Source organism: Xiphophorus hellerii, chromosome 16 (assembly GCF_003331165.1).
Source record: "Xiphophorus hellerii strain 12219 chromosome 16, Xiphophorus_hellerii-4.1, whole genome shotgun sequence".
NCBI classification, from domain to species: domain Eukaryota; kingdom Metazoa; phylum Chordata; class Actinopteri; order Cyprinodontiformes; family Poeciliidae; genus Xiphophorus; species Xiphophorus hellerii.
In genome coordinates this window covers 21,816,735-21,841,699 of record NC_045687.1, presented here as the reverse complement: position 1 = coordinate 21,841,699, position 24,965 = coordinate 21,816,735, and the positions used below count along the sequence as shown (strand labels likewise).

At 40.8% G+C, this 24,965-nt stretch overlaps 2 protein-coding genes across 3 annotated transcripts; one reads left to right on the top strand and one right to left on the bottom strand.

The window, feature by feature from the left end:
• Nucleotides 1-202: 202 nt before the first annotated feature.
• gcdhb (glutaryl-CoA dehydrogenase b) lies at nucleotides 203-7,243 on the top strand. Its single transcript, XM_032586968.1, has 12 exons — nucleotides 203-322; nucleotides 697-812; nucleotides 1,229-1,261; nucleotides 1,366-1,506; nucleotides 1,929-1,991; nucleotides 2,089-2,259; nucleotides 2,794-2,923; nucleotides 5,454-5,670; nucleotides 5,747-5,850; nucleotides 5,955-6,080; nucleotides 6,168-6,328; nucleotides 6,703-7,243. Exons 1-12 carry the CDS (start codon nucleotides 234-236, stop codon nucleotides 6,774-6,776), a joined length of 1,425 nt encoding a protein of 474 aa, XP_032442859.1. The 5' UTR covers nucleotides 203-233; the 3' UTR covers nucleotides 6,777-7,243.
• Nucleotides 7,244-16,996: 9,753 nt separating this feature from the next.
• Nucleotides 16,997-24,882, bottom strand: farsa (phenylalanyl-tRNA synthetase subunit alpha). Of its 2 annotated transcripts, none has more exons than XM_032588331.1 (13): nucleotides 24,691-24,882; nucleotides 24,360-24,497; nucleotides 23,201-23,299; nucleotides 22,987-23,105; nucleotides 21,833-21,925; nucleotides 20,625-20,753; nucleotides 20,418-20,533; nucleotides 20,262-20,346; nucleotides 20,090-20,186; nucleotides 19,009-19,180; nucleotides 18,723-18,800; nucleotides 17,862-17,976; nucleotides 16,997-17,375 (listed from the first exon to the last, which is right to left on the bottom strand). In XM_032588331.1, exons 1-13 carry the CDS (start codon nucleotides 24,835-24,837, stop codon nucleotides 17,270-17,272), a joined length of 1,494 nt encoding a protein of 497 aa, XP_032444222.1. In that variant the 5' UTR covers nucleotides 24,838-24,882; the 3' UTR covers nucleotides 16,997-17,269. The 2 variants fall into 2 exon arrangements, with proteins under 2 accessions (XP_032444222.1, XP_032444223.1); XM_032588332.1 differs by having other exon boundaries at nucleotides 19,009-19,177.
• Nucleotides 24,883-24,965: the final 83 nt, after the last annotated feature.

Genomic DNA, 24,965 nt, shown 5'->3' with positions numbered 1-24,965 from the left:
TTTTTTTTTGTTTTTTTACAAGGTAGTGACACTCCCCCAAAAAGTGACCAATCAGATTGGCCCTCTTCTTTAAAAATGAAAGCGGATTTTTAATACTTCGTAATAAACACGGATAAAACTGATTTTTTCCACGCTCTACTCAAAATTTAAATATATTATTTTTAATTTTACAAAAATGATATCAAAATAAACACGTTTTAGTCACGCTACAACGAATAGGTTTGCCTTACGTGATGACGTATGCGTATGTTTTGACCGTAAAGTGTCAACGCACTGCAACTCGAGACCGACCGGAGAAGCTATTTTTTCCAACGGTACACAGGTAAATACTTAAACAGCCGTCCGCGAGGTGTTGCGGCTTATTTTGTAACACAACGTTCTCATTCCTCCTATGACTCTTGTATAATTTCAACCGGAAAGCTCAAAATTAGCAGAAAGCTACAGTGAGCATGCGCGTGTAGCTTGTTAGCAGCTGTAGTTACCTAACCGCACAGGTTAGCTCAGTTAGCCGAACTTGGCCGGGTTCCTGCGGTGTCCCAATTCATTTGTTTGCCGTCACGATAAAGCGGCTTCACTAGACGTTAATAATGCGGTTTTTCTACCAGTTTTAATTCTCCTCGGGATAACGTATGGCAGAAATGTTCTAATAAATGTGTCCATGAATGCAACGAGTTTGGTTTAATATAATATCCACAGACTGGTTTCTATCATGGCGTTGAGGAGCACCGTGTGTCGCCTGTTGGTGAACCCCCACAGGTGCGCCTTCTTCTCAGCCTCCAGAGCCCAGGGCACCGCTGCAGCTACCAGGCCTGGTCCGTAACTTGTCTTTATACTTGTCGTGCACTTGCCTAATTTGGTGTTTAACCTGGAACAGAAAGGGTGACTAAATAAAGAGTGCTGCAAAAGTGTACATAGACACTGAGCCTTGTCACAGTTTGCCATATTACTACCAGAAACTTTGTATGTGAGTTCTCTGGAATAGTGCTAATTTGTGTGACTTTTGTTCATATTTTCTTTGCTTGAGGTCGGTTTGTAGCATGTTTGAACATTTATTCCTTCAGTTTTTCTGTTTTTGAATGATGTGCAGCTGGAAGGATTTTTAGTCATACTTTTTTTTTTACTCTTTATTTACAATTTGGAGCGGCTAATTAGGATCTTCTTCTTTCTTGTCGTTTCCTGTTATGTTGCGCATAATGTTAACCCTTTCTGCTTGTATTTTGTGTCCCAGATGCAGAAAAGTCCGATCAGAGGGCTAAACCACGTGGGTATCGACAAACGCTGTGCAGATATCTTTTTGAACTGAACACATGTTTCCGGTTAGCTTAAATAATAAAAAGAATAATTTCCTGTTTGTGGGTCCGGCAGCTAAAGTCCAGTTCGACTGGAGGGACGCCCTGGACCTGGAGGGCCAGCTGACGGAGGAGGAGGTCCTGATCAGGGATTCCTTCAGGACGTACTGCCAGGAGAAGCTCATGCCTCGAATCCTGCTGGCTAACAGAAACGAAGGTCAGATGTTTTTCCTCGAGATTTCTTAGGTCTACATTGAATAAATCGGTTCCCACATTTCAAAAATACATTTTGAATGGGCTTGTCCCATCACCATTTGCCGATTCTGTTTAGAAAATTATATAAATGATATAAAAACCACAGGAGAAGTGGAGACGCAGAACACATTTTATATGAAAAAACTCAGAAAGTCTGAGATTAATCCCAGAAATCTTCTAGAAAAAGTTGAGTTTGAACATTTGAAAAGTTGCGAGAAAAAAAACGTAGAAATTCAAAGTTAATCAGTTTTATGTTGTTGCTGTCTGTTTGCTAGTTATTTCAAATCAAATCAAATTTATTTGGTTCTCAGTTTGCTTTATATTAGGGAAACAAAACCAATTTTCCAGCTCCAGCTGACGGGTTGTGTTACGTTTTGCTTCCAGTGTTCCACAGAGAGATTGTGTCTGAAATGGGAGAGATGGGAGTCCTCGGCCCTACGATTAAAGGTCAGTCTAAAACATTATGGGATAGTCAAATTTACACAAATTTCTTGCTTTTCGAAACTTTATAAGGACACATCTGGTTTTCTTGTTTGCCGCTCAGGGTACGGCTGTGCCGGGACGAGCTACGTGGCGTACGGTTTGATCGCCAGGGAAGTGGAGAGGGTGGACAGCGGCTATCGCTCTGTCATGAGCGTGCAGTCATCGCTGGTCATGCACCCTATTAATGCTTACGGCACAGAGGCGCAGAAACAGAAATACCTCCCAAAGCTGGGTAAGAACTAAAGAGTTCGTCCATCAGCAGGTTTCTGGTGTTCAGCAGCAAATGTCTGGAGGTTTCTGTTCTACTTGCCGAAGTTTAAAATGTGTCAGCAGCCTTACACTTATGCTGATCTGTACAACTAAACCTGTCATGATAACACATCGCTGGATGATACATTGTCCCAGTAATTATTACGATAAACGATAATATTGTTGTTTTGAGACCATTTAAGTAATATATTGATAACGACATAATAATGCAATTTTGCCTCCTCAAAGACCAATAAACTTTAAGTTTGTGAAGAACACTTAAGATATTTTACATTTCAAAAAAATAAAACAGAAATATAAAACACACACAACCGAAAGCATAAATAAAATAGACTATGATGTCTCTGTAAACAAACTTTACTTAGGTTTATGCTAAAGGGACTGTTAAGCAGTAATAAGTGGAACCTAAACAATTATTTTCTACATCTGATGTTTTTTTTTTTATCAGCTTAGGATTATAATATGTATTAGTGAGTGATACGTTGGTGTGTTGCAGCTCGTGGAGAGACCCTGGGCTGCTTCGGCTTGACGGAGCCCAATCATGGCAGCGACCCCGGCAGCATGGAGACCAGAGCTAAATATAACCCGTCCAGCCGCACCTACACCCTGAACGGCTCCAAGACCTGGTGGGTCGAGTCTGACTCGCAGCATGATGACGCCACACACACTGCAAAAACACAACATTTTACCAAGTGGTTCTGGTCCAGTTTCTAGTGCAAATATCGTAATACTCTTAAGATAAGACTAAACTAACTTGCAAATAACTTTTCAGCCAGAAATCAGAGCTTGTTTAAAGTCAATAATTCCTTAATATTGATGACAAAATAACTAGTTATAAGAGATGTAATCTAATTTTGGAAGGTAATCTGAGAATGTGTGAATATTAGAGGCATTTGACCTTGTTTATGTAATTGTTTATTCAGTAAAACCCAATTTCTGCAGTAAGGTTGTATGATCATAGTTATCCACACGGTGGCGCTCTTCACCACAGAAGCTCTTGTGACATGCTGAAATATTTACATGTGTATTTTAACACATAAGCATTTTACTGAGGGTGCTATGACGGACCTTTTTTCCCTATAATTATCAACATAGATAACTATATTTATGCTACTAGAATATATAATATTCTAGTAGCATAGATATTATGCTACTAGATATTATTATATATTCTATAATAATATATATTAGTATGCATACTAATAGCACACTATGCTATTAGTATGTCTGCATACTAATAGCATAGCAAAATAGCATTAGTATTGCTATTTTAATCAGACTGGTTTGCGTTTATTTGACGCTTAGACGTCAGCACGAAGCTTTGAGCCATTAGCCAGATAACTTCCAGATAATATATTACGTTGTTTGGGTTAAAACAGCATTCATGACAAAGGGGATACCCTATTATTGACCCTTTGCAGCTGCGTCACTTAATCATTCGAAGATGTACATTGGAAGTGAGAATCTGGAGTATTGAACTGAGCGGCTGAAGTTGTTTTCCCAAGTTGTTTTTGTGTTTATTCAAGGATTCTATTTGTTCAAGTTGAGCTACTTTGTCTGTGAAGGTAGCACACCTGGTTGGGGCTCATAGACGGCGGTATTTACAGAAGCCTGAAACAGCTAGCTTAGAAACCGACCCATCTCTCCTCTCGCCTGACGTGTTGATCAAATTACCGACTTTGCCTGAATTCACACCACATGATTTATGTCACTATGTCATAAAAAGTGTTTCCCCTTAAACCGGAGCAGCCTTATAAACGCACAGAAGACGAGACGCTAATAATTTTTTTCCATACATGCTAGGCTACATGACAGCGTGGCATTGTTTCCATGGTTACTGATGGTTAGACGCTATCTTCTCCATAATGCGATATTTGATATCTTTCTACTCATACTTACTTAAAGTAAATGAACGTTGATCTACTTACCTTGTATAAAGTGTTCGCTGTAAATCTGCAGTTACACCGAGAGCTGCCGGTCATTATGATTGACAGCTGCTATCCATCGCCGCATCTTTAATCATTAAAATAAAATGACAAGCTTGGTTTTGACCCTTGTCTGTCTGCACAGCTGACCGCGCAGCACCTTGTGACCATTTTACTGCAAAGTCAACTAAATAAAAGCGATATTAGGCTACCACATGTACGTATTTTTGACAGGCTTTATACAGGAGAGCATAGGTTTGGACATCCATCATGGTGGAGAGAGTGACGTCATGTGCAAAAGGTCATATTGTCATATTTGTTTTGGTTTTTTTAAAATTAACTTGTGTTTATTTACTTGCCCAATTAACGGCTGCTTGGCTTGATTTAACTATCAATAAGTGTCCTTATGATAAAAAATGTTATGCTTACTACCGGTTAACTTCGTGCTGACTAACATATGGCAGTTTGCTATGATAAACACTGTCAATATTGTGTTGACAGTCAGTTCTTCTAGATAAGGGATGTACACTGTCCGACAAATTGCGACAGCCAATTGGTCAGTTGCTGACAAATGCCCTGGAATGATTGGGGGAGGATTGCTCCACGTGTGCATGGGGGCGGAGCCGGCATCATGTCACGGAAGTGATAATACGAACAGACAAAGTTCAAATCCTCTTGCGTGATGTGTTTTTTGTTTTTTTAACTTAGTATATAATAATTTGTTTCTATTTTGTGTCTTTTGATGAAAATGCTGCAACAACTACATATAAGTAATGTTAAATCAGATGAAAACAAAAAACAAATCTAATATTTTCTCGGGGGTTCTATGGGGGTGCTATGACTTTTGCAGGGGGAGCTATAGCGCCCCCTAGAGCCCCCCTGGCGCCGCCACTGCTGTCAGGCAAACGTTTGAGTCACGCAGACATCTTCATTGCGTTCTGTGACTCAAGATGGTTGAGGCTACTGTTGACTCACACTTGCAAGCCGACTTTTCTGTAGAAGTGCAAATTTATCGCCAATTGGCTGGACGAAGTTCGTACATTCTTTTGTGATGCAGTCTTAAATTCCATTCATAATGATCTTAAAAAGTCTTAAATTGGAGTTGATGACTTGTAGAAACCCTGGTTGAATTCACTGACTTGTATATTTTTGGTAACACTCATCAGCACACTGGGAATGACTCTTCCCGGTGCGTAATGTGTCTGATTTAAGTGCCTCTCTACCTTTTTAGGATCACCAACTCTCCGGTGGCAGACGTGGCCGTGGTCTGGGCTAAATGCGATGACGGGAAGATCCGCGGCTTCATCCTGGAGCGCGGCATGAAGGGCTTCTCCACCCCAAAGATCGAAGGGAAGTTCTCCCTGAGGGCATCGGCCACTGGGATGATCCTCATGGATGAAGTTGAGGTTCCTGAGGAGAACCTGCTTCCCAAAGCCGTCGGTCTAGGCGTGAGTAAAGGGCTAAAACGAATGCCTTTAAAGTCAATTCTTTAGAACTGTTCAGTTTGTAATCGTGCCTCTGCAGGGTCCGTTCGGTTGCCTGAACAACGCCCGCTATGGTATCGCATGGGGTTCTCTGGGAGCGGCAGAGTTCTGCTTCCACGCGGCTCGTCAGTATACCCTGGACAGGTCAGAAAGAGTCTGCTGCGGAGAACTGAAACCCGGACATTTTTATCGTTTTATCAATTTAACATGCATCGTTTTGTGTTTTTTGCATTTTCTTTCTTCACCAGAATCCAGTTTGGTGTGCCTCTGGCCCGGAATCAGCTGATGCAGAAGAAAATGGCGGACATGTTGACGGAGATCACCATCGGTCTGCATTCCTGTCTCCAGCTGGGCAGGCTTATCGATGAAAAAAAGTAAGAACATCAAAGTCGGTCATCTTCAACGTGAAGACTATGCCGATGAGAGGTTAGGCAGAAATAAAAACCTGCTGGTGTCGACAGAGCGGCGCCGGAGATGATCTCCATGCTGAAGAGGAACAGCTGCGGTAAAGCTCTGGACATCGCCAGGCAGGCCAGAGACATGTTGGGCGGCAACGGCATCGCCGACGAATACCACGTCATCCGCCACGTCATGAACCTGGAGGCCGTCAACACGTACGAAGGTCAGAATGCTAAAATATTCATAAGTATCATATTCCTTTAATATACGCTTGATCATTTACATGTTCTAACATCAACACATAAAACGTTCAGCCTCTTCTGCTTGACTTCACATCAATTCAGTGTAGATGATCTGTTTGTTTTTGTTTAATTAATCGATTAATAATTGGATAGAAAAAAGGTGTTTAATAGGAGTATTTCCTTTTTGAGTCTGTGTCCTCTAGTTAACAATTAATCGATTATTAAATCAGTTGACGGATGTTTCAGCCCTTTTTCGACATGCAATACGCTATCACCAATAATTTAGATATTCTTATAGATTTGTTTAGTTACAGCCATTGTTTACTAGGTTTATAGATCTGCCTTTTCCCATCAGGTACTCACGACATCCACGCCCTGATCCTGGGCAGAGCCATCACCGGCCTGCAGTCCTTCACTGTTGGCAAATGATCCAGCTCTCAACAAACAACTCTGTGGGTGGAAATGAAATTCGAATTACAAGTCTGTTTCTTAAAAAAATCCAGTGTAAACGTCTCTCTCACGTTTGTAGAAAATCAGAACGATTTCCTTCAAACGAGTTCCTTCGTGTGTTTTAAACGAACAAATCGTCTTCTGAAGAACAGATCTCGTTCTTTAGCTGTGAGAGAACGGAGAACGAGTTTAAAACGTTCTAGATTTGTTGCTGTTTTGGTCCTGCAGTTATAAAAGCAACAAAGCGTGAATACCCGTCTGTTTGTGATTGCTTATGTTTCATTAATGGAGCAGAAATCGTTACAGCAATTATGACTTCATGCACTTTACACACTGTAACACTAAAATTTCGGCCTGCAATCATTTGAATGAATAAACTGCATCTGTTAGACGTGTGGAGAATGTCTGTATATAACTGAGGCATAAATAAAATCAGTTTCATAGCAGGTGTGTGTTCGGTTGAAATGACTGGATGGAGTGTGAAGAGCTTTGGAGTCCTCTGGACTTGATAAAACTTTATACAGGTAAAGGTTGAAATGAATCCAGCAAAGGGACAAATGCCATACATTTTGGGTTCTTAATGACTTAACTGGGACGACTACAAATATCTTCAACGAATTTCAAAGTGAAAGATATTTTTTTCTAATCCACATGTGGTTCAAATTATGCATGACAAATTTCAGGGGGTTTTGTGGGTGCTTTGCCTTGAAAATGCTTGAATTTAATTTTTTTTTAAACGACGATTTCAAACCATTTTACAAGATTTAGAAAATGCTTAATATTGATATTCAATCTGCACAGTTTTTAAATAACATTGTAATAAACTTTGAGCAGGAAGGTCATTTTACCTTAAACCAATTTGTTCAATAAATATGTATTATCACGAATGGCTCATGTTATATGTCAGTTTACTTTGATGTTATATAATAGTGATTTTTTCCTCTAAAGGGCTTGGATTTTACTATAGGGAGAATTTATGAAATTTAAGTGTCATAGAAATTTTGTAATCAAGTTCCACCTAATTAACCACACACATTTTGTAATTTTCTAACCAAACATTTAATTTTCAAACTAGACATTTAGCTTCCTAACTAAACATTTAATTTGAAAGCTAAATACTGTATATTGTTTGTATATATTGTAGTGAATTAAATACAGAATTGCATCTACATCTATAAATGTATAAATAACATGGTGAAAAAATGACTTTGAAAAATGAACCCCCCTCATTTCTTTCCTCTATGACAGGCTAAATAAACCAAAAATATTGCTGTCATAGTCCTGAGTGCAGAGCAGACCCATGTGTTTGCTGAGAGGAATTGCAGAGCAGCAAATCCCTGTCAGTACACGCTTCTTATATAAGAAAATTACTTCCCCCCCCCCCCCCCCCCCCCCCCCCCCCCCCCCCCCCTTTCTTTTTGTCTTGACTAAAAGTTTTTAATCTTTTTGGGAATGCGTAGATGTGACGAAATTTCACCCCCAAACGGACTTTTGTCCTCTGTGTTATTTCAGTCGAGCGGGAAGTAATGTGGAAAAAGTCTAACAACAAACAGCAGCTATGCGAGGATAATTACGTTCATAATCTCAAGTAATCTCATCTGGATTAGAATCACAGCAGGGTTCAGAACTGTCAAAATGAGATCTCCATATGACGGGGCTCAAACGCAAGTCTTAAAATCCATTTATACAGGGATCAAATATGCTAATGTTCTGTTTAAACCAAAATAAGGGATTAGAACTCGCCATTAGGATTTGTGAGTGGCATTAGAGTAACCAGCGTGTGCCAGGCTATAGCACATTTTCTGGGATTTCAATTCAGAGTGTGGTGGATGCAAAATTATAATTTGTACGGTGATTGACAGCGCTAAGACCCGCCTCCTGGCTTTTATTAGCTGTTTCTAGTTAGCACTGGGAGAAGCTGGAAGAACTCAATTTTTTCACAAATTGTCTCACACCATACTGTCAGCACATAACTGCAGTTTCAACAAATATGCAAAAAAAACCAAAAAACCTTTCATTATAAAAGTTACATACTGCAGTAATGTATGTAGCCTTATGTAAAAACATTTTGCTAGCAAATGTCAAACATTGTGAAGCTTTAATTATTGTTATCGAATGTTAGCAAAATGCCATTTTGAAGCCAGAAAAATGAAATATATAGGATGAACCACGAGACACAACTCACGAGACACAACTCCTCTAAAGTTAAAACTCAGTTTCACTAAAATTATGTAAACACGCTAGCATAAATGTTTGGGTGTTTAAGTGGACAAGGTCGATATCAAGCTAGTTTCCTGTTAGCATCTCCACATATCTTTTTGATAAACATTACTTTTCCAAGCGACATGCAAACATACCTTTATCTTGACTTATTTTTCTCCAACTTCTTAATATTTCTTGTCTCTATCCTGAAGGATAAGTTCCTTTTTGCGAGATTATTTTTTTGTCTACTTACTTTCCACAGGTGCTTGGCACGCTCTTATTATCAGTGAAGCGTGACCCAGCGCTGCCACCAGGGGGTGCCCAAGAACAATTTCTTTTTTCTTTTTGCATATGGACTGATTTCTACTATGGAGGACCAAAACTGACATAATAATAAATATAAGCATAAATATATATTATTTTTTCCTTGTACTTAGATATTTGTTGTCATCAAAAAATGTATATTAATTTACTTTTCCTTACACGTGTGTTTTGGCCTATTATTCCAAGACCGATAGAGCTTTGGAACCAACGTCACTGCGTAAGACGTTGTGGGGCGTTTCCCCATTTTAGATGTTTTTACATTTTTTTTTACGTTATTTTATATATTTTAAAAAAATATGATTGTGTTTAATAGCTCACATGTCATGTGACCCACTGGCAGGGAATAAAAAGGGTCAAATCGAATAAAAATGCCTCATCTATACATTTTAGTAGAACAATTTCACACTGATTTTTAGTCAATGGAGCACACAATATGGAAGCTGTTGAAGAAAATATATTATTTAATATTAAAATTATTTAAACTATTGAATATGACTTAAAATTTTGATGTAAAATCATGAATTACCACTTTTTTGTATCAGTTGGTCACAAGGCAAGGCATTTTTTAACATGTGTTTGACAGGAGTGTTTGGTTTGGAAATTTGTTGACAGTCTCTAAGTGAACCTCCGAGCGTTTGAGGAGGGAGCTTGAGAACGGCTGGCCAAAATGAACGTTCATAAATCGGCTCAACCTTGAGCTAAACGCCGCTTGCTCGGCGGATATTGGAATATTCAATATCCAACTCGAAACTAACTTCACTTCGGTCGGTAACACAATAAAAACACCGGGATAAAGTTGGTTTTGGTCTGTGGCCTGTAAAGATGGCACCGAGCAACTGAACGAGATGTAAACGCCCCACAACGTCTTACGCAGTGACGTTGGTTCCAAAGCTCTATTGGCCTTGGAATAATAGGCCAAAACACACGTGTAAGGAAAAGTACAATTAATATACATTTTTTGATGACAACACATGTATAAAGAAAAGAAAAAACAAAACATATACATTTCTCGACGACAACAAATGTGTAAGTACAAGGAAAAACTAAATATATATTTATGCTTTTATTTCTTATTATGTCAGTTTTGGTCCTCCATACTCTACATGGTTTATTACATATTATTGTCAAGAAAAACGTACAATTGTGTAATGAAATTGCTTGTTTCTCTTAATATAATCATGTAGAAACCATTACAAAAAAAGAAAATCATTTCCATAATCGGCCTGTTTAAAATGAAACCATCGAAAACAGCTTGAGAAATCCCTCTAGACGTGGCTGACGCCTGGGTAACATGCTCTGAAAAGCCGGAGCCAGACAGGAGTGACGAGTAGCAGCAGCTACATGGAGGATGCTGGAAGTGGGCGGAGCTAACAGGTTACATGTCAGAGCGCGCGCGGAGCTTCACATCAGCCCCGCGCGGACAACTCCAACAAATCACCGCCGTGGGTTCTGCTGTGAGGTTCCGCTGAGACAAACACGTTTTCCTCACGCCGATGGTTCGGAGACATTTAAAACTCAGAGGAGAGATGAAGAATATAACAAGCTTCTGCTCCCAGCCGCTTTTTTAGTCTGTTTTTATCAATTTTGTTGTAGCGGAAATATAGAATTTATCCATCTTCGCTTGGACTGGATTTTTGAAATATTTGGAAAATGCTTTTCTTTTAAAGAAGGAGACTTCCTCAGACGTCTTTAATATGAATGCATATAATTTTACCATCTTGAACTCCACCTATGACGCCCAAGCCTACCCGCTCTCGGGGACTTTAGACGACCCCCTGTACAAACAGTACAAACCCGCCGTGAAGGAGCTCATCCCGCTGCCGAAGGGAGTTCTGTACCTGATCATGGCAGCCCTGGTGGTCGTTGGGGTCGCCTATGCCATCGTCGGCCATCTCATCAAGGACCTGGCCATTGACATAGCAGGTACTGAGTCTTTCCAAGATGCAATTTTAATCACATTGTTGCTTTCAGAAGTTTACATGAACTCAAACTCATTATGGACTAAAACGTGCCAGTGATTCTGGTTTTTAGATAATTAAGTCTGAGGGGTTTTTTTCACGGTAGTTTGATTTAATAATTCAGTAAATTTCTTCTTCTTTTTTTTTTTTTACCCAAATTTTGAGCACCAGGTTTAAATTATTATGGATTTTCTTTAATCCAAAGAGTTTTAAAGTTTACACATCCCCCGTTAAAAACGAAATGTCTGATTTTGTTGTGACGAGACATGAGACTATGACAGGTCATCTATGTTTTTTGTAACAAAACCAAATCTCAAATCAGCACAGCCTTATAGTTCTTGACCGTTTTATGTGGAATCACACATCAGAATGCATGCAGAATACAACATTTATTTTTTTTGCTCACAGCATATATATATATATATATAGTGGCACGAACATTTGGGTCCAGTAACTTCCTTGCGTGGCATAAAGTTCCACTGTGCTAGTTGATTTTAGGGAACTTTTCCACATTTGCATTAACTAAGGCCGTAGTTTGTACAAAGGAGAAAGGTTCAAAAAGTCTCACAGCATTATTTATGCACCATAGAACAACGAATATAGTCACCTGGAAACGAAATTCTTAGCTTTGGGACACAAGTTTGGCACAAAAAACCCCATAAACACAGTGAAACATGTTGGTGGTACATTGTGTAGATACATTAATAAGGTTCCCTATAAGATGAAATTACATCAATCAATCCGTCCAGATTTTCACCATTGAACAATAATCCACAAAAATCAACACATCCCTACAGTTTTGGGGGCGGGGGGGTCGCGCTAATGTAAAACTGAGTTAATTGCAATTTTTTGTTCAATGTTTGTGAAAGAAAGGTCAAAAACACTGAGTTTAAGTGACTGCTAACTCAAACTTATAGGCGACAATTTTCTGTTATGACTCTGCTGCCTCTGTCTGATGCGATGTCAAGGTATAGTGCAAACATGATCTATACGGCCAGTAGCAAAAAGTTACAGTTGATGTCATACATAAGTGCAAATATTGCAAATATTTCTACGTTGGCACGAACTCTGTGCTACTTTATTGTTCCCAAAGGAAAAATAGCTAATTTCCTGACAAGCGACTCCATTCTACTTAAAATTGCAAATGCAAATACAACCATAAACGATGTCAATTTTTAAGTAATTGTAATATGACCTAAATGTACAAAATAAAAATAACAAGTATGTACATGGAAATATGTAAATCGTGGAAGATCTGATGATGATGAATACATTTATCATCTTGATATGGCTGAAAATGAAATTGAGTTTTACAGCCTTCATCTTAATGCTGTATTTTCTGACCCTGTGTGCAATAGGGGAAATCAACAATATTTGCTTTTAAAGTGTATGAGCAGGTGTAGGGCCGTTCAGATGCGTCATTAAATCCAATATCTGATGAGTTCAGGCACCGGAAGCTGAAGAGCGAAACGTCGTCGACGGGATTCAGTTGGTCCTCGAATACATCAGGGTGTATAATAATCATCATAATGCCTGGATAACGTTCATGCAGTCTGAAAGATTAATCCCGTTTCATAACAGCACTTCCCATCCGTTTATCTGTTTTATATTTTTTGCATCATCATCATCAGTTTAACCTGTGCACCGTCGCTGCCTGTCTCGGTCAGATTGTTTGCTGGGGCCGGCCGGAGACGAGGAGAAGAACGCGGATAGGAACCAGCAGCACGCCATGGGGTTCGGCCACCCGCCGCACCCCTTCGCCCACAACGCCTTCCACGTGTGGGACCAGGACGACGTGGTCGTCCCCCTGTCTCCGGAGGACAGCCCCCAGACCAGCCCGCTGCTGCTGGCCGCCATCCCCTACATCCCGTCCTTCATGCCACACCCGCACAGCCCGCCGGGCCACGGCCCTCTGGCTCTCTGGGACAGTCCGGGACCCGTCAGGGGGACCGCCGTCCTCCCGGGGGATTTCTGAGTCAGACGACTGCGTCCTGCGTGTTAGCTGTACGAGAACACGCGAGATGGTCTGCAGCGGAAGACTGCAATGGCCGATCGATGTTGTGCCGACACGATTTTTACAGGAAGTTCTGTAAAAATGGATGTGCTGTGAAGCAGATTTAATCCGTTTTTGCCTTTTTTGGGGGGGAGGGGAGTCAGATTTAAATGTTTCAGATCATCCAGTAAATTTGAATGTTAAAGACAATCTGAGTAAATACAAAAATCAGCTCTCTAATCATGAATTTATTTTTTTTGTTTTAAAAGGGGCAGGATTATGGAAAATTGGCTTTTTTTTAGCTTAACATTATAACATTATTCCTCATCAAAGACATTCCTGTAGTGTCGCTTTGATTCTTTCAGGCATGTTTGAGAAATCTTTTAATCTCCATGGCAACCATTCAGCTGTGCAAAACATTCGGTGGGCTTGGCTCCGCTCCCCCGAGACGCAGCTCCTCCTGGGAGTTGCAGTTTCCAGGCCTCACAGAGCAGCCCTCCCATGCTCAGCTCCTTCAGACTAGCCAGCAGCAATTAGCAAAGACCTGGAGGAACTGTGCATCTGCTGAGCTCAGTATAGGAGCCACTTCTCAGTGTAACGCTTGGAAAACATTGTTAAAGACATAGAGGAGCCATGTTGTGGTGACTTTCTGGAGGCAGAATGTTGGTCAAATTTTTTAAAGTCATATTTCATCTATTTATAGCATTTATATAACAACGGTACTATGTGCCTGGAAAATATATAACACTGCTTTCTCTTTTCTGTGTAGAGTTTTGTTATTCCCCAGACAAAAAACGAAGAGTGGTAACTTCCATTTTGGAAGAAATACTTTCTGTTTGGGCTGACAGGCTGCTCCATCTGTTCTGGTTTATAATCCACTTATGTGACAAGAGATTAGCTGTAGAAGTCAGAGCACAGATATCGATGTTTTCATATTAAAAAGGCATGTTGTACATGTGAAACGCTCTCCTCCTGCGTGGTGCTTGTTGAGGTTACGTAATTGAAGGTTTTTGGAAGTTTCCAAAGCCTCTCCCATCCTATTAAGACACACCGACTGGCTGCCGGTGCTCTGGTGAGTGTTATTTCAAGGCACTGAGAGATTAGTTTAAGAGGAAGACTTAACGGAGTTCTGGCAATTCGGCATGTGCGCACACAGGATGCCTTAATCCGACATTCCTTATCGCAGGTGTCGCACGCAGCCGTGGATTCCCGCGGTCTGACCCGAGCCAAACAATGCGGCTTATGGCACCGAGGCGTACGAGGCTAGCTAGCGAGGTTAAGCTGTCGCCAAATAACAGAAGCTCCGGGGAAACCAAGGCTTCTTAAGAAGAGGAGAATATTGGAAATCCCTGCTCATCTTTGCAGCCGTTTTCCGAACCTCTTTCTAGAAGGTTTGCTGAAAAATGGCGCCCTGCGGAAGAATTGGTGCCTTATAACGCCACAACATTTTTGTGTATTCCAGCAAAGTTTTATATGACAGACGAAGAAAAAGGAAAATAGGTTTTTCAATTTAATTCAGAAAAAAGAAATAGGATTTAGAGTGGATTTAACAGTAAGTTGACGGGGAACGGGGTGGCGAGAGAGGGAAGACAAGCAGACCGGAAGTCGGACCCCGGACGACGTTGCGTTGAGGACTAGCCTCTACACTTGGTGCACGCGCTCAACCAACTGAGCCACCCGGAAACTCGGTTTTAAAGATTGTGATAAAACGAAAAATAGATTAAAAACGCAAATTGGCTCATGTTCAGATATATTTCAAATTAATACTCCATTAAAACTCGAGCTTTAAATTGATGGTTGTTGTCCTGCTGGAAAAAGGATCTTTCTTCAAAAATCGGCCTTTGTTTAGTTCTTCTACCCACTTTTCCTGTTCCTACTCAAATCATCACCAGAGCATAATGGAGCCTCTCCCATGTTTCACTATGGGGACGGTGTAGTCAGTTTCCTCCAGATACGGAGACCCTTTATGTTTAGTTTAGGTTTGGTAGTTCTACGTTTGCTGCAACCGTCACACGTCTTATGGCATTCTGTCAACAATACCTGCACTTTCATCGACCATATAATCGTGGAATTTGACGTTTTGAAAATAAATGTGCTTAATGGAAACGGGCCAAATTCTTGAAAAATAACAGGAAAAAAAAAAATCGTTTTTAAATAAAACATTTTGGCGCTAGGATGAAGCGGTTTTTCAGTCCCGAAACTGGTTTATTTCGCAAAACTGCGCATCACACGAGTCACGTGAACAACAACCGGATGTTGCCATTGGCGCAAACCACAAAGAAGAAGACGGCAGGAAGTAGTTGAAGAATGATGAACACAAGTTTTGCACACATTTGTAATGGAGACGCAGCTAATGTAGGATGTAGGATGGCTCTGTTCTTGTTACTCCAAGGCCAAAAAATGTCATGTTCAGAGATTTCCCCACTTGAGCAACGAATCTCTGTTGCTCTCCTAGAGAAACCGATGCTTCTTTGATGACATCACTAACATGTCCTCGCATAACTTGTCAGATTAAATTACACACAGTTGGACTGAGTTTAGCATCAGAGTAAAGCATAAGCTTACGGAGGTAACCAGACGTCTGACCTCTCTCTGAACTTTCCTCTCGAGCCAGAAACGGATAACGGAGATGGAAAACGTTGGAAGTGAAAGATGACTTGATAAGAGCAACGTCACTGAAGAATGTGCTGGGAAAAATACATATCCGTATAGGTGGGGAGCATTTCTAACCCCGTTCTGGTCTTCACAGCCCCTTCCAAGAAGTTGGAAGGACAGATTTAATCCAATATTCTTAGAATCCCAAGCAGGTACGTCTGCCAGATCAACAGATATAGCAGAGAGAATAAAAATAGGGTAGTAATCGGCATTAGGAGGGAAAAAAAACAAAAAGAAAACAGAATACGTGACAGTCTGCGGTCACAGTTGTTTTGGGATTTTGTCACGTTTTGACATGGAGTAAGGCAAAAATAGTTGACTCACAAATCAGGATGATAAAAGGTTGAATCTGCTCAAGTTTGGAGCAACAGAAACCAAATCAACTAACAGTAGTTTGAACACCAAAGAGTTCATGAAACTTGTCCTTTTAAATAACGCAATGCCTGTTTCGTTTTGAGCTCCGGCAAGTTTTCATGGGCGATTTTAAAATGGATAATAATAAATAAGGAAGAGGATAAAGAGGTGCTCCAAAAAGAAAAATGTAATAAATTTCTGACTTTCGTTTCTCAAAATTCTGACTTTTGATCTCAAAAAGATTAAAATCAGAATTCTGAGAAAAAAAAGTCAGTTGTTATTTATTTATTTTTTTCCAGTGACCCTAATAGTTTTCTGAATATAAATTGGTGACATTGCTTCAACTTTGACTTCCTACAGCAAAAGGATTAAAACTCAACAGGTTTTGAAGTGTATTTGTGTTCAGCTCCCTCTTACTCTCACATTCATAAATGAAATCCAGTGTGCAACATTAAAAACTAAATAAAAAAAAAACAACCTTTGGTACCAAAACCACGTTCCTAATTCTAAATTAGCTGCCTTTTAATCTGTGAGGTTATTCTGGAGGAAAACGTGTTTTATAGTTGTGGCTTTCCAACATCAGAGATTAGGCTAACCATGACCTGATAGTTTATTTTAAAGGTGTTTGAATAGTTTTTTTTGAAGGCACTATATTTGTGTATATGACAAAATAGAAACTAAACACACTTTTTAAATAAAGACAGGTGACGAGGTTGCTAGAAAAAGATTTATTTTTCAATTTTTTCCCTATACAAATTGGACAAGATGGTGCAGAAAGAGTTCGCCGGGTGTAACAAAGGTGGAGGCCACTATTACGCTACTTCTGGGTTGGAAATCCCAAACATTTCCCCCCCTCCTTTCGGACTTTGACTAGGACAACCCGGTGGGTGGAGGGCTTTCCACTGTGGAAAGGTTTTGCGAGGGGAAGGAAGCTGGAAGGACAGAAGGCTCAAGGAGTGGATAATGTTAAGAGATGAAGGTGAAACTCAGGAGTCCAGTCGACATATGGGGCTGTCGTAGACCATCTGCAGGTCCACCTTGTGTCCCACCAGGTCTCTGATGTTGTTGATGCCGTATTTGATCATGGTGGGCCTGCGGAGCAGAGGAGACGGCCGAGTGAGGAAGAGGAAAACGCTGACGGAGAGACGGAGGAGTTTGACACGGAGGTTTTTAAATCAGACTAACTAAAACGCATGACCCCGGGGTCGTCTGCTCGTTAAACACAGACCGGGTCTCTGGTTCTGGTTGTAGCGCTTCAACAAACACAAACAAAAACTCTTTAGCGAGAAGCTAGCTGAAGTAAGATGGGTCGACCGGCTGTAAACCGTGTAGGAACTGATCTTTTGCAAACAGTTGCTTTCCACTTTCACAGTTAACAATAGTCACTGCCAACTTAACTTTGTTGCTATTTATTTAGCAATTTTTTAGCCTAAACAAACAAAAAAGAAAAATTTAAAATCTGTATCAGCTAGAAATCAAATCCGCAAGTCAGGCTTTTTAAAATATTGGTGATCGGACAGAAGTCCGTGCAAGAAGCGACCTTGATTTGAACTTGGTTGTGCGCAGCGAGTGGCTCACCTCTCCAGAGACAGACCCCAGGCTATCACCGACACGTCCTCTGGGAGGCCCATGGGCAGCAGCATCTCTGGCCTGAACACCCCAGAGTTTCCCACTTCCACCCACTTTTTCAGCCCTGAACCCACAGAGAGACAGAAGGTTAAGACTCTACATGAAACGAACGTAAGGATAAAACGAGAGCAGCACAGTCGACAGAAACATCACAACGTGTGTTTTCTGGTAGTAAAAAATTCGCCTTAAAAAGTGACTCATTTCAAAACTTCAGCACCAAGTTTAAGCTTATTTTTAATAGAGATGAACCGATTCACTTTTTTCACTTCCAATGCCGATATCTCGGGCTTATTATACAGAAAAACAAAAATGACTTAAAATGTTTCTGTTCTTTTTAGACACAGAAATTAAAGTAACTTAATTACAAATGTGTTTGCTAACTGTGCACCAGAACATCACACCTAAATTCACCAGTAGCTCCACAAGCCTGGTGGAACATGGAGAAACAACTTTCATTTGTTCAGTCAGTTCATTGAGGAGAAGAGCAGCCAGTGGAAAATAAATAATAAACATACTGGGGAAAAAAAATAGGTTGATTATCTTCGGCAATAACAACAACATGGTTCAAAAAGTGCAATTATGAATTCTAAACAGAATGTAGGATAAATAATAAAGCCCACAGCACAGAATTAGACTGAATAGATCTGCCCTTATGGGTCGTTCACATTGTAATTGATACCCAATGTAGATTTTTTTTCCTAATATATTGCATTGGTGAATCTCGTTCTGATCAGATATTAATTTCTGCATATATATAAATAAATATTTGATGATATAAGCTGCAGATGAACACAGAGAGCTATAGTGTACCTTCATGGTAGCTGAACACTTCCATACTGGGCTCTGTGTAGGGGTTGTAAGCCGGCTTGAAGCGCAGTTTGGTTATTCCTGGAAGAAACGAAACATTCATGTGACTCCGTGTCTAAAAAAAAAATTTTTGTAACTGCACACAAAAAGAGGAAATTCGGTGTTTATTTCCACATTCGCCTCTGGTAAAACAGCGTTCATGCTGTCGATTTAGTGAAACGTAAGGACAGACGTTAGTTTTTCCCTGTTATTCTTTATCCCATCCCAGCTCTCCTGCTCTCATCCATACCTAGTTTGGTGAAGAACTGGTGCAGCACCCCCATCAGGTCCCCCAGCGTGAGGTCTTTGTCGGCCACCACCCCCTCTATCTGGTGAAACTCCGCCAGGTGGGTGGCGTCCAGCGTCTCGTTCCTGAACACCCGGTCGATGGAGAAATACTTGACAGGCCTGAACTTTTCCTGGAGGACGAGAGCGCGTCAGGAGAGGTGCATCGTGGGTGATAACAGTGCAAGGACAGTCATTAGGAGTCTGGGTGGAATTGATTCCTTTTTAAGAGACGACGGTTGGGAAAATAAGGTAAGCAAGAGAACTGCTTTTTTTGGTAAAGAATCACATTTAAAGTCGGATCTAAGTTTTCTGCTGAGCTGAGGGACAGCAGAATGTTAGACTGTTTTTGTTTCCTAAGTATCTGTGAGCTGCAGAAGGATTTCACCGATTGCCACATTTCTGGACATACCAAATATTTGTTGCTTAAAAAGGGTTATATTTGACCTTACATTTAGAACAGTTTTAAGCACTTTGACAGGAAGCTTTGTGCATATTTCTGGCCATTCTTCTAAGCAGAGTCATTAATTTATTTAAAGCGTTTCTTTTTGAGGCTTTAAGCATAAATCACACATTTCTTTGTAGCTCTGAGATCAAGGGCATGTTAAGTAAAGCTAGCCTGATTCACCCACCAAAATCAACTTTAATTTGTTCAGTTACGCAGGAGGCTTCCTACTCAGAGTAAAACATATTTATATAAATTGTCGTATTTTGTATCATTTTCCATTTCTGGTAATTATTATTTTGTTTTTTTAGGTGGATTTTTGGATGACAACTTTCCTTTTTAAAGGCTGGCAAGTTTTCTGATTGGCCGAGCTTGATTGCCACTACGACAAGCGGGCAACAACTTAATCTAACGTAATTATTAATATTTTAACAGTTTCATCAACACATTCTGGCACAACCGGGCCTCGAGAACATTTGTAATCTCGATTTGGCCCAAACTGAAAAAGAGTTTGACCTCCCTGATGAAACACATCTCCTTAATAACTGTGTCTGTCTGGAGACCTGGCTCCTTCGTGCTCATTGGTAGGTGTGCTGCTCACCTGTGCTAGCTTATACAGCATGCGCGCGCTAACAGCTGTAGTGTGTGTTCGGAGGATGTTCTTCTGAGCCTCCTCCATCTTCCAGTCGTATTTGTACCTGAAAGGCAACATCGCGTTGACCCACATCTGCTAAACAACTTGACGTCGGTTAGCTAGATTAGCTAGCTCTCACCCCTGCGAGCCGTAGCCGCCCTCCGAGTGGACCTTCTTCACTCTCTCCAGGTAGTCCATGGGGAAGCCGTGAGCGAGTGACGGGTCTGAAAGCAGACGGTCACCGATCAGCAGAGAGGAGCAGCTGGAGGGAGAGGAAGCTGCGGCCGAGACTCACCGGACAGGAAGAAGGTGTCGTGCTGGTCTCTGGCCGGGTGCTGCTGAGGCTGGAACAGAGAGTCGAAATTCCAGAAGGAGCTCTCGATGAAGTTGTTGGTCGGCATCTCGGAGAAACTAGAAGAAGGAGAAGAGATTTGCGTTGCTTGTTTTTAGATCGCTTGACGATCCCTCGTTTCCTGCATGTCAGTGATGAACGGAGTCTCACCCCATCTCCAGGAAGATCTGCCTGAACTGCGTCCGCACCTTCATCAGAGGGTGGAGGTGTCCGCAGTCGGGGGCCACGCCCATCGCCTCGAAGTTGTACGGCTTAAACTTCTTCTCTTTCCAGCTGCCACTATGTCACAACAAAGAAGGTCAAACATGTAACCCCACCCTCCTCCTGCTCAAGGTAACAGTAACCTAACTCCTGTGCATGGAGGATACAGACCCACAGTATATCTGCACCAATACCAGTATTGGTCCAGTATTAGAAATTTCTCATATCGGTATCGGAAAATATTTGATTTTTTTTGTAACATGTTAATATATAATATGTTATATATTAATATATAATATAATAATATGTTCCTATATTAAATTTTTTTAAACTTACCATATTGGTCCGATATTAGATGTTTTCTTACATATAGGTTTTGTTCCAATAAATACAACTGGGTCAATATTAGCATTTATTTCAATCTCACAATGATGAAATGTGGTCAAGGTGTTGAATATTTCATAAAAAATATATACCCAATATTTCCTTCTTAAATCTGTAATTATCGGCAGTAATCGTAATATTATCGGTCCATGTTTTCCCCATATCTGTGCATCCCCAATGGTGGATATTTCAATCTGCAGTGAAGACGACAGAAAGCCTCATATTGATGTACTTATAATAGGTTTTCTGCACATCTTAATTTTGTTAGAAAAATCCGATCTCTAGAACATTTTCAGGCAAATGCAAAGCGAGACGCCACTGAAGGGATTTCTACAGTGGACAGGATTTAAATATGGAAGCTGGAAAATACATGGAGGCAGGAAGACAGATGGACAAACATGGAGGAACAAATGGAACGATAGAGAAGAGAGTCTGGAAATCTATCGGTTTTTTTTCTTCTTCGTTACTTATCCAGAGCTGGAACAAACTAACTCCAGGCTTTATTTAGGACAGTGAATCGGTTTAGCAACAACGCGTTCTGAAGGACAAACATCCGTCTGTCCTGCTCTGCCTTTAGGACCGAGGTGTCCATAACTCTGGACCTGTCCCCATGTTAGAGCAGACGTTCCTCTGCGTCCTCCGTCTGAGAGCCTGACCCCGCCACCGGCCGATGGGGAAGGCCAGACCGGACGCGTGTGTGTTCGTCTCCACACACACACACACACACACACACACACACACACACACCCACACACACACACACACACACTCACCTGGCAATCATCTCAGGAGTCAGCTCCGTCTCCTGTTTGGTTACCGTGGCGCTGAAGGAGTTTCCCTTTGTGATCCAGTAAGACTTAACAGTGCTGAACAAATAATAAGAATAAAGGCATAAAATGGCATTCTGTGTTATAAATCAATGCAACGTGTATTAATAAAGACACAAAGTCTAAAGAGCTGAAAACCTTTGCCAACATGAATATTTAGATTTTTTTTAAAGACATTTTGAGTTGTCCTAGAGTTTCAAACGTTTAGCAAAACTTCATGCACTTTATCCTGAAATCACTCCCAAACTACCATGTCCGCTGGTTGCTATGGAGACCTGATGACTATAAGATGCTAACGCTGTTTTCATGTCATATTAATATCGCCCCAAAAAACAAAAAGATTGCCAATGAACAACTGAAAAAAAAAGTGAAATACAAATTTTAAAAAATGCTGCAGTTTTAATTTATTTTAAAGAGGATTGTTAAGGCCACCAGCAAATTTTCTTAAAATCACAGACTTTCTTAAAAAATAACGATTATTTTCAATGTTTCTCTCAAATTAAAAGTCTTTTTTTTTTATCTCAACACTGAGATGATATAAGTAATGAAAAACACATTTCTTAATCATATTTTTTTTTTACACATTTTTACCAGGGTTGATAATAAATGTAATTGGAGCTGGAAATTTGTGTTTCCCTTCTTCGCCTTAAAGAATGAAAAATAATCCCACATCTGCTCGTCACTTGGAGGTCTAAAACGGATGTGAACAGCAGTAAAAAGCCGTGTTTTGGGCTCAGTGGGGATGATTTCCTGAGGACAAAATGAGTTGGAGCTGCTTTGCTCGTGTCCGTTTTGGCCGCCAGTCAGCCAGACTTCTTGGGTAAGAGGATTTGGAGGGAAAACATAAACCCACAGCATATTCTTTTCCTTTTTTTAGTCATCCAAAAATCAAAATCCAAATGTTCCCATCCAAGCTCAGCAGCATAATCCTGAACTCTCTTTATATAATGCTGGATAGAGAAACACTGAAAGCAGTGAAGTTGTGCAAGCTGGAGAGTGCAGCCTGTAAATCAGGAGGTAGTTTGAAATCAGTAGATAAATCATTTTAGCTCCTCTGATCAAACCTTCTGCTGCCCCCTACTGGCAGAGGAATGACCTACACTTCAGCGAGGAGTTTTCTCTTCTTCAGCTCGTTCTTCTCCTTCTCGTCGAGGCGCGCGGCGTCGCCCTGTTTGGCCAGCAGCAGCTTCTCTCTGACCTGGTCCTGTATGCTCTCCGCCTGAGGAAAACGGACGTAGACACACCGTCGCCTTGAACAGAATCAGCACGCTGGTTCCAGAAAGACCCGCTTTTGGTGTGAGGGAGGCTTCTTACGGTTCTGAATATCCTGGGGCCTCCGTCGTGGGACTTGTCCACGCGGATCCACTTGTTGGACATGGCCTTGCTGAAGCCGATCTTCCCGAAGGAGAGTTTCTACGTGAGAGACACGAAGACGGCAATGACGTCTGGGAGTCCCGGACCGTCGGCTAAAATAAACGGCTCCGCTTCTGCCGAGTCAGTTTTCAAATATTTTATTGTATAAAAAAAACGTACAGAAGTTTACACGCAACGAATGAAAATGCGGACATTTTTTTTTTTTGCCACCGTTTGATGTTAAATCAGACAAAACGTCTCTTGTTCTAGGTTTATTGGAATTACCAGAATTATTTTTATTTATGGTAAAAATAATTTGCCACAATTATATTTGACAATAAACAGCAAATATGTTTTGATCACACACTTTTTAGCAATTACTGGAATTTCACTGAAATAATTAATAATAATAATACTTTAAAATACTGAGATTTAAAGCCAAGAAAACAATTAAATAAAAATGTATGTGGGTTAAAAGCAAAATCAATAATAAAAATGTGACTAATGAAATTAAATAAAACATTTTGGAAAGTATTTTAAAACAATAAAAATAGATTAAAGTGACTCTTTTGTGGATTAGACTGGATTTCTGGCCTGGTTTTACAGGTTACATTAAAGTAGATGTGGGTTTCTAATTTGTTTTTTATTTTTTAAGATGTGCCACAATAAAAGCTTCACAATAAGTCATATTATACTTGTTCACTTGCAATATATTCCCTTTCTAATAAAGTTGGGTAAATCTAATGCGTGATAACTAACTGTTTAACTAATTCAGGTGAAATTAGCTCTAGTAACCTTTAATCATTAGTAGCTTCACGTGAAGTAAATGGCCCGGTCGGGAATCGAACCTGCGACAGCTGCCTCCAGTCCAGAGCCACTAATAGGTTATTTTTAGAAGTAACTGAGCGCTTTAAATTATGTTTTGGACATTTCCAGCTGCAAAGCGCATTATTGAAGAATCCTTTATTCTTAGCTGTGAAACAGAAAAGTAGGCTAATTTATGGATAAGGTGAGTATATAAATTAAGTCGCTTGTTTTAATTGGACAGACACAAATGATGACAGTTTACATCGTCATTTCAGAAAGAAATAACTACAACTTGTAGAAATAAATCCCTCACCATGAGCTCAGCCTGTGGCAGGCCCTCCAGAGGGATGGAGTTGAAGACCCGGGCTTCATGGCTGCCCTGCTCGGCTATCTCCGTCCCCTCCTCGGTCAGTTCCCAGTGTTTGGAGGAGCGCAGCTCCGCTGAGATAACCTGAACAGCAGAGAGCAACAATTGCTGTTATCTCACGTGAAAACAACCGAGACTGAGGCTTATTCCCCTCGGCTAATTCATTTAGCTGACTTATTTCCAAGTCCTCATTCTTTAAAACCCCATTGCATCAGTCGCGCTAAATGTTGACAGTGACACTCCAACTTCCGGTGACTCTCGGGCCGGAAAAACTCACGTCGCCAAGCGCCTGCAGACTCTTCACAGCTCCGACGATAACCTGGTGGTCCACCCCGAGGCTGGCTGCCACTTCCAGGCTGTCCGCGCCGCCGTCCACCTTCTCAATCCGCTGAAGAAGCGTTTCCACCACACCGGTGTCCGCCATGCTGGAGCCCTGAGGTGCCCGAAAGAGGCCGGATGTGACGTCACGGTCTCAGTAACTTACGTACCAGTCTGGTAGGGTATACCCCGCCATGTTGAGAGTGGCAAATACTCGTCAATAGGAAACATAAT